General features: G+C 36.3%; 2 protein-coding genes across 2 annotated transcripts; one reads left to right on the top strand and one right to left on the bottom strand.

Annotated features, from left to right (window-relative positions):
- Positions 1-23: 23 nt before the first annotated feature.
- rrp8 (ribosomal RNA processing 8) lies at positions 24-5,390 on the bottom strand. Its single transcript, XM_065281509.2, has 7 exons — positions 5,093-5,390; positions 4,718-4,988; positions 3,830-4,637; positions 3,556-3,685; positions 3,366-3,472; positions 1,711-1,807; positions 24-302 (listed from the first exon to the last, which is right to left on the bottom strand). Exons 1-7 carry the CDS (start codon positions 5,180-5,182, stop codon positions 189-191), a joined length of 1,617 nt encoding a protein of 538 aa, XP_065137581.1. The 5' UTR covers positions 5,183-5,390; the 3' UTR covers positions 24-188.
- A 1,179-nt stretch (positions 5,391-6,569) lies between these two features.
- Positions 6,570-8,049, top strand: med29 (mediator complex subunit 29). The gene is made up of 4 exons (XM_065280163.2): positions 6,570-6,783; positions 6,876-6,943; positions 7,260-7,344; positions 7,755-8,049. The coding sequence occupies exons 1-4, from the start codon at positions 6,595-6,597 to the stop codon at positions 7,965-7,967; spliced, it is 555 nt and encodes a 184-aa protein (XP_065136235.1). The 5' UTR covers positions 6,570-6,594; the 3' UTR covers positions 7,968-8,049.
- The last annotated feature ends 903 nt before the right edge of the window (positions 8,050-8,952 follow it).

Genomic DNA, 8,952 nt, shown 5'->3' with positions numbered 1-8,952 from the left:
TTAGTTGAACCATAAAAGGTTTTAACTTAACATATTTATCAATGGGTAGATTTCCATTTACCACCTTAAATTCTTGTTTATAAAATTACAATATTTTGTATAGGTTGCTTACAAATGCAACGTTCTTCTTTCATACAAAGTCCAACATAACGACAAATTAAACAAAATTTTGACTTGGATATGCAGATTTAGCGTTTCTTGTACAGACATGGCTTAAGCTGTAGTCCAGGTTTCTTCACATTCTCTGGTGCATTTCCAGTTTTAATGAACTCAAAAGAGTAGAAGTGGGTGTTTTCTGTGTCCTAAGGAAAAACATAAGTAGGTGGTAAAAACAACAGCTCTCATTTATGCAAAAATATTTAAGCTTCATTAGCATACATTGTCTGTTGCTAAATATTAAACAACCTTACAGGAGACCTCAAGTTGAATCATTTCTCTGCATGGTCACACAGTATTCAAAATAGAGGCAATTTCACAGAACAATGCACATCATGTGGTGCAAATGCTGCTGCTTCATTATATTGCTTTATTACACGGCTCTCTGGAATGCTTGATTCTGATTGTTCAGTGGAGACATTTGCAGGTTCATTCTTTTCAAATAATAACTGCTCCAAAGTAATAACGCATAGCCGGTACTACTTGTACGATTAAAATTGCTCCGCGCCAATAAAGATTACTGTTTGGCGCCATCTTGTGACAAACACTGGACAACCACAACATTTTGAGATTAATTTTAACATGTACGGAAAAAACAAAACATTTAAACAGTGGATAGAAGAACGAACAACGACAAGACACAGAGAGCTTACTGAGACTGAACTTGACAAAATAGAGCATGACAGCTACGAAGGCAACACACAAAAAAATACAGAATGGGCATTAAAACTTCTCAAAGACTGGCTAAAAGAGAAAAAATGGAGACAGACAAGTAGAAGCAGAGGATCTTAATAAGGTATTACGATCATTTTATGCATCTGTGCAAAGTTTCGCGGAAGGATAAAAATGTTAATTTAAAACAAATATGCCTTTCATATTCATATTCATGTCCAGTTTTTTTTCTTATGTGGCAAGTAGCCACATAAGTAGCCTCCGCTTCGCGTCGGGTCCTGATCACACTGTCGGGGCTTATTTCCCGATAACTACCGGCTGCCTCTACATTATCCCTTACATATAACACAAGCACCTATACAGATTAAACACAAAATTTAAAGGGATAGTTCACCCAAAAATGAAAATTCTGTCAACATTTACTCACTCTCATGTTGTTACAAACCCGCACAAACTTCTTTGTTCTGATGAAGATATTTTGAAAAATGTTTGTAACCAAACCTTTAATGAGCCCCATTCACTTCCATAGTATTCTTTTATCCTACTATGGAAGTGAATAGGGCTCATTAAAGGTTTGGTTACAAACATTTCTCAAAATATCTTCCTTTGTGTTCATCAGAACAAAGAAGTTTATGCGGGTATGAGAGTGAACACATGATGACAGAATTTTCATTTTTGGGTGAACTATCCCTTTAAAAAAATAAATATGAATCTAATTAAAAGTTCGGAACTTGGTTGAGGCATTCAAACATTGCTTGTTTTCAGGTATTTGATAGTTCAAAAATTTGCATTACTTTTCCAGCCTAATGCATCCTGATTCCCAAAATGCACAAATTAAAGCACAACCTTACATACATGAAGTAACTGAAAAAAGCACTTTACCTTACTGACTAACTTAAAGCCCAGACTTGACATTGCACCAGTAAAGAAACGCACATCTTCAAATCTACTGGCTACTTCTGCAATTTTAAGAACACCCCTGTAAAAGAGAAGATACAATAGTCAAGGGTTTATCTCAAACCAGGTGCACACAGTGTACATTTTTGGCATCCGAGACCAAGTTTAGGAATCTCAAAAGATTATAAAGGATGAAATGGAATTGGGACCAAAGTACGGCTACAATGTGTTTTGTATAGTTTGACATTCACGACAGTTGATGTCACAGCTAGGGGAAGCCAAAAAAGTGTGCATTATAATTTAAAAGGCAACAATCTTAAAGGTGTCATTTGATGCAATTTCATGTTTTCCTTTGTCTTTGGATTGTTAAAAGCCATTCATGCTTATAAAAGAGCCGTAAAGTGGCAAAGATTAAAGTCTCAAACCCAAAGAGATATTCTGTCTAAAAGTGAATGCTATACTAAAATGCCTCATTCAAACACATGTATCTACGACACCATGTGGTAATATTTGAATAACACCACCATTAGGGCTGGGTATTGCGACAAATTTGGCAATTCGATTCTTTTGTAAATGTTTTTTTTTTCGGTGCAATTTCTATTAGTAATCAATGTTTTGTTTTGCAGACATGGAATTTATTTGGTGTGCTGTCCCTTTAAGATCTACATGTAATGCACAGATTCAAAGATGCGTTTTCTTTCTGAATTTACACAACAGACAATGGGTCTCATTCGCTAATAATTGCGTACGTTTTTCGTATTTATACGCACACTTGAACTTCAAACAAAAACGTTCCGCCTAATTTACATGTATGTGATATAGATCATGTATTTTGTAAAATATTAAAATATCAAATATAATCATGTAAATTTTATAATTATCAACATTATTATACATATTATAATTATAATAATTATAGCCTAGTATTTGATTATAGTGTACGTGATTATTGTGTACGAGTGGTTTTAAGTTTTCTTGAATTTTTGCATACATTTAGAAGAAATTTTAAAACGAAGGTTTTTGTTGAATCACGATTTGTTCGTGAAAACATTTGCACGCACATCTCACGCACAAATTTGTACATACGCATGCTTAGCGAATGAGACCCAATATTTACTAGGATCATTTTGAAATGAGTTTGTTGTATTTATCCGTTCAAGCGTAAAGAAACGTGACGCTAGTATTTCGCTTGCTGTCTGAAGCCTTGAGACGTGGCTTGCCGGACATGCGCTTCAGACTTCTCAGACAGCGCGTGAGCAGCGCATTAAGATCTGTTTCGTGTCTGCTTTGCATAAATATTTAGATTGGCAAGGCCTGAAACACGTACAGATGATAATCTTTTGTGACAATGTACTGGCCTGTGCGTGCAAGTTACAGTCCTTCTGTCGATTGTCCCGAGCATCGTTTACACTTGCCGCGGGCCATCGGGCACTCCTTCTAAGCCCTCCCTAAAATAAAACACGCACGGTCCGTGGATAACCTGCGAGTTGGGTGGGTCGGGTATTAAAAAATTTACATCATGTGACCCCTTTAAAATTTCGCAAAAATCATACATTGTGCACCGTTTTCGCACACAATAGTTTTTGCTTTTTTATTAACTTTGTCCTGGCAATTATTAAACTCAATGAAAACATATTTACCCCATCACCAAAACTCTATTAGCTTCTTTCAAAAAGTCACCAAGGTTTGTTCCCATAAGAGAAAGGCAGAAAACGGCAATATCCACTGTGGAATCTCTGAGTGGCACCTGCGAAAGCAATAAACAGTGAGTTTATCAAATTAATACAGTTCAAATGATATATATCCCAAATAATAACTATAAATACTCACTTTTGACATGTCACATGCTGTGGCAAGCTCACAAGCTGGAGCCAAATCAAAAGAGTGAACTTTATTCTTCAAACTCTTTGCAACCTTACAGTCCCCGCATCCAAAGTCTGCAACGACTAAAGAAGCTGGTCTGAAAAACAGAGATCAGAAATTCAAACAGTGCCGTTTATAAACGCAAAACTGAAAACTGGAATTTGAAGAGGTTTTTAGTCTTTAAAAAAGTGCATTGTAATTATTCCCGAGTTGGAAATTAACAAGATGCAAGTTGTCTCACCTTTGACGTATATATGAAATGATAGAATCCAAAGGGTTTTCAGGCCAGTGTTGCACCTGTGCAGTGTAACCCCTGTGGTAAATCCCAATAGCATCAGGGTCCTGTTGAAACATGCGTTTGGCCTCACCACTGGTCGAAGTGTAAAGCAGCTCGTTGATGTGGCGAAATCGAGCGGCTTCTAACCGTTTCTCCATCTTTGACCTTAAGGCACTTGAACGGTCAGGAGGCGTCTGTTCAGCATCACCCTTTGTATTCGCTATATTGTTTTCCTGCTCTTCTTTCTTATGTTTGTCTGTTTTACTGTCATCAGTATGATGCAACTTTAAAATGTGTCTCAATTTCTCTGCCCGTATTTGCATTTGCTTGGTCATTTTATGTGTTTTTTCTTTATTTCCCAATTCATGTGAGATTTTATTGTTGCTGACAAAGTCACTTACTGCCTGAGTTTTAGACTGAATATGATCAGTTCTCATATTTGATTTAACAAAGTCTTTACCATTTTTAACATTGTTCTTGACAGTAATATCATTCTGTACACGAGACTTCTTTTTTATTTTAGATGACTTATCTTTCTGCACTTTCTGGGTTGCCGAAAGTTCTTTTGGTGGTTCCAATGGTTCTTTCTTTGCTTTGGCATTATCAATATCGGTTGTTTTCGGTTGATATTTGTTTTTGCACCGTCTCTTGTTCTTCATCTTGTTCCTCCACTGTTTTCTGCTGAGTATTTGCTCCGTTTGACTTCCTTCTTTATCCGTTGAAGCGCCTTTGTTATTCTCATCCTTACTGGAATCTTGCGAGATCTTTAAACCTGTGAACACATAAGACCGGATATAAAGTCACTGACAATTAGGTGGATATATAAACTAACTATTACGCTAATTTTCTCACTTGTCTTCTTCATTGGTTGCTTCTTCTTCTTCTTCTTCTTCTTTGCAGGTGTTTCAGATGAATCCTGCTGGTCCTTGTGCTCACCCTCAACATTATCAACCTTAGAAGATCTCCTGCGTTTTTTGCACCTTTTCTTTTTTGGTTTGTTGGGTGCAGGTGACTTCCCTGTCTCCTCATCGCTATCGCCAAAAGTTTTTTCACTCTCCCAGTCTGGAACTGATCCCAGCGTCTGCAAAGTTCTTAAAAGACTTCGTTTACCCACCACCTTATCCTGTTGGGATTAAAATGACACAGGAAGAACTTCATAAGTTAACCACTTTGCTAAAAAAATTATTTTAGTTCCTGATATATTTCAAAATGCTATAGGCTGCATACCTTGCCAGGAGTAGAAGACACTTTTTTGTCAACAGGCTGATGTGACCCATCTGCTGATGGAGAATCAGTCCATTCCTCTTCAGCAAACATGCTTGCAAATATTGAGCGTTTAAAGTTTCCTTTACGTTAGTTACAAGCTACGTTGTCAGATCAAACTGAATGGTTGGTTTAAAAAAAACACTAAACTCGCATTAATAAATCGCATCCAACACACGTAAATTAATTCATGACATATCGCAACACGCTGTAATCCCTGGGTTACCCACACGTGCAACGATGAGTCACGTGGTTTTGTGTACATCCGGGTTATCAAAACAACTTCCTCTCCAGGCGTTTTTAAATCACATTCTTCGGGTCAAACTTTATGGTACTACTTTTATGTATTTATTGTGTATTCCCTGTATATGTTTAATAAAAAAATACGGTTGAAAGATTTATCGAATTTTGTTATTTTATCACATTTGGCTTTTAGTATTAGAAACAAACCCATTGTAAAATGCACAATGTTTAACAACATTGACCCAGCATAAAAACGATATTTTTATTGGAAAGTGTTTGGGGAGGGGGGTCAAGAAATAAAAGATCCCAAGATTTTTATAAGCTTTCAAGGAATGCAGTAAAAAAATTCTAATTTTTATATATTAAATGGTTAAATCACCTTGGATCATATACCCACACTTGTGCCCACCAGCACATAAATTTACAACCTTGCTACAACTTTGGATTAGTGAAGTCAATAAGGGCACAAGCAAATGCAGCAGTTTTAGATGCGAGATTTAATACTGGCATTTGGCATTGGCCCCAATGCTGACATTGCTGTCAAAGGCTTACAATAAATAATGTGCAAGATCCATTTAGCATCTGCAGAATAAATTATGTCAACCAAAAGCAGTAGAAGCACTGGCAACTCTGCAAAGACTATGACCTTGGTCTGTCTTCATGAGACACTTATTCTAGCATTTTTATATTCTTCTTTATTTAATTTGTATTATACTAATTATAGTATTTGGTACGCATAGCGTTGTCACGTGGCACCTGTTACTTTTCTAAGCGCTGATAGACTAATCACTAAATATGATTCGTCAAATAACAATAACTAGAAGAAGTATCATATTAAAAAGATTTTACGTTTCAGTAAACCCTGTGGTGCTTAGCATTTAAGGCTGTAAAGCGACCCCTAGAGGAATGACCCATCCTATCAACGGCGTTAGCGGTTGTGGCTAGAAGGAATACAGCCATGGCCAAAATCTCGTGAAATCTCGCCGGATGAGCGCTGTTGTCATCCTAATCATGCCCCTTCCTAACCCTAAACCCAACATTTCACGACGATAGTATCCTATCTATCTATCTATCTATCCAGAACCGCTGTTTTTCATTTTAATCCTACCCCAAAACCCAAACCCAACATATCGCGAGATTTGGTCGTAGCTTTATTTCCTCTAGCCAGAACCGACTTAACCTTTAGCGGAAGTTGTCGCGTTTATTTTTCTTTCACATCAAAAATGGCGTCGCAGCAACAACAGCAGCAGCTGGGTACCAACAATCCTCAAATGACCGTTCAGCAAGCCGCTATTTTACAGCAGCAGCAACAACAACAACAACAACAACAGCAGCAGCTCAGTCAACAACAAGACTTTGATCCCGTTCACAGATTCAAAATGCTAATACCACAGCTCAAGGAGAGTTTACAGGTTTGTTCAATGAACCCCAGAGCAAAAATCATAATAGGCACGATTTAGCGCATATTAAGTGGAAACTAACATTTACAATTGTATGTTTTCAGAATGTCATGACTATTGCTTCACAAAATTTTTCGTACAATACTGCAATTGACAACCAACGCACAACAGAGTAAGTTCAAACACTATTTAAATAGCTGTAGGGCAAAAACATTTTCAGATAAAACGGAAATGTGTACTGCTTACTTGTAAATAAGTAGTCTTTTTCAACTAATCAAACCTGGAGTTAAAACCTCTATTTTTGGATATGTACCCTAGTACTATTACCGTGTAAATACCATAGTCTGTGAATAAGAGAATCATTCAGTACTGTTCTATGAATTTTATTTTGTAAGCAGTGTATTTACATCAGCTTTTGTGTAATTAATTCACTGTTAAATCACTGTTCATTCATGGGATAACACAAATATGATGAATCTTTGTTTTAGGAAGGGTAATGAGGCAGCTGTACAGCGGTTCGACAAAAGTTTAGAGGAGTTTTATGCTCTCTGTGATCAGTTGGAGCTCTGTCTGGTAAGAAGAGTAATAGTCGTGTATTATTTTGGAAATATAATTAAATGATATTGTCACCTTGTTTTGTTTAAGTAGTGTTCATGTAGCTCAATTGGTGAAACATTGTGTTGTTAACAGTGCGAATGTCATGGGTCTGACATGTTATGTAAAAAGCTGGTATATGTTAAAAGCTGGTGGTGGATTAATTCTTGATAAAGCGCCACAGCATCACAAAATGACTGATGTATCAAAAAAGCTATAGGTGAAACATACTTTACCAAAAATGAGATGTTTGTTAGATTCATCATCAGCCCCTGCTTTGTTTAAAATTTAAAGTATTTGTATTTATTTTATTAAAAGTTGTTTTATTTAAGATGACTTGATTTTGTCAATACAGTACTGGTTAACAAATTTTTGTTTTTTTCCTTTAGCGTCTTTCCCATGAGTGTCTCTCACAGAGCATCGACAGCACAAAGCATTCTCCCAATCTTGTACCTACAGCCACCAAACCAGACACAGTACAAACTGAATCTTTGTCTTACTCGCAGTATCTTAGTATGATCAAATCACAGATTTCATGTGCTAAAGACATCCATAATGCTCTTTTGGAGTGTTCAAAGAAGATTGCTGGAAAGGGACAGTGAGCTTGTAAATGTAGTGTCATTTTGGTATTGTTTTCCATAACTTTGTGATTCTGATTTAAGAATAAATATTTTTTGCTTGTAATTCATTTGGTCTGTTCTTATATGTTTGAATGTCTTGAACAGAAATGTATTCTTAGAGTAGTGTATTATTCTGAAAAGCTTTTTAAAGAGCATGGGTCAGAGGGGTTTCTGACATTCTGTGTCTGTCTTTTAAGAAGTATATTACATAAACCTATGTTTCTCTGTAAGAAACCATTTACTTAAACTGGGCCTAGTTTAAAAAAACTAGTATGACATAATACATAATATCCTAATGATTTTGGACATAAAAGAAAAGTTGATAATCCATAATATGTATTTTGGCTTTTGCTCCAAATGTGCCCGTGCTACTTGAGACTGGTATTGTGGTCCAGGGTCCAGTTTTGGGGCAACAAAATTTGACCTATAAGCTTTTGTTTCTGGACTTTCAATCTTAAAAAAGCAATGACGCAACCAGTTGGAGCAATGCACTTTGCATTGCACTTTATTTTGACTTGTGGACTTTATTACTCTCTAAATGAAATAAAAACATTACAATGTTAATTTAGAATGTTAATGTTTATTACTGTGTACTTGGCATTTGTGCCTGTTTTGATTAAAATTACTACTTTATTAATATAATAGTAAAAATTATAGTTAATATTTTTGGGAAGTGAGTGTCTATGAATGCTTCCCTACTTTGCAGTCATAGCCTAGTGGTTAGAGAGTTGGGCTTGTAATCTGCAAGTTGCCAGTTTGAGTCTCATGCCAGTATGTTGCCCTTAAGCAAGGCACCTGTACCCCATTTCTCCCTTGGCACTCCAGTGAAAACTGTTCACTACTCACTAGATGTGCCAGTGAGGTGACTTTTGATATTTTTATTGAACATTTCATTACATGGAGGTGACAATAATATCACAAGCACCATTTGAAACTTGTCTAATGTCAACGGTATGAGAATTTACTT

Source organism: Paramisgurnus dabryanus, chromosome 8 (genome assembly GCF_030506205.2).
Source record: "Paramisgurnus dabryanus chromosome 8, PD_genome_1.1, whole genome shotgun sequence".
NCBI classification, from domain to species: Eukaryota; Metazoa; Chordata; class Actinopteri; order Cypriniformes; family Cobitidae; genus Paramisgurnus; species Paramisgurnus dabryanus.
The sequence above is the reverse complement of the archived record's forward strand: the minus strand, read 5'-3'. Positions and strand labels throughout refer to the sequence as shown.

What these genes read in the sequence shown, in the direction of transcription:
- rrp8 (XM_065281509.2), bottom strand. Translation starts at nt 5,182, where the DNA reads ATGTTTGCTGAAGAGGAATGGACTGATTCTCCATCAGCAGATGGGTCA. An exon ending in TGTCTTCTACTCCTGGCAAG is followed by an intron (nt 4,989 to 5,092) that starts GTATGCAGCCTA and finishes TAATCCCAACAG; the next exon opens with GATAAGGTGGTGGGTAAACG. An exon ending in ATTTCATATATACGTCAAAG is followed by an intron (nt 3,686 to 3,829) that starts GTGAGACAACTT and finishes TCTGTTTTTCAG; the next exon opens with ACCAGCTTCTTTAGTCGTTG.
- med29 (XM_065280163.2), top strand. Translation starts at nt 6,595, where the DNA reads ATGGCGTCGCAGCAACAACAGCAGCAGCTGGGTACCAACAATCCTCAA. An exon ending in GACAACCAACGCACAACAGA is followed by an intron (nt 6,944 to 7,259) that starts GTAAGTTCAAAC and finishes TCTTTGTTTTAG; the next exon opens with GAAGGGTAATGAGGCAGCTG. An exon ending in ATCAGTTGGAGCTCTGTCTG is followed by an intron (nt 7,345 to 7,754) that starts GTAAGAAGAGTA and finishes TTTTTCCTTTAG; the next exon opens with CGTCTTTCCCATGAGTGTCT.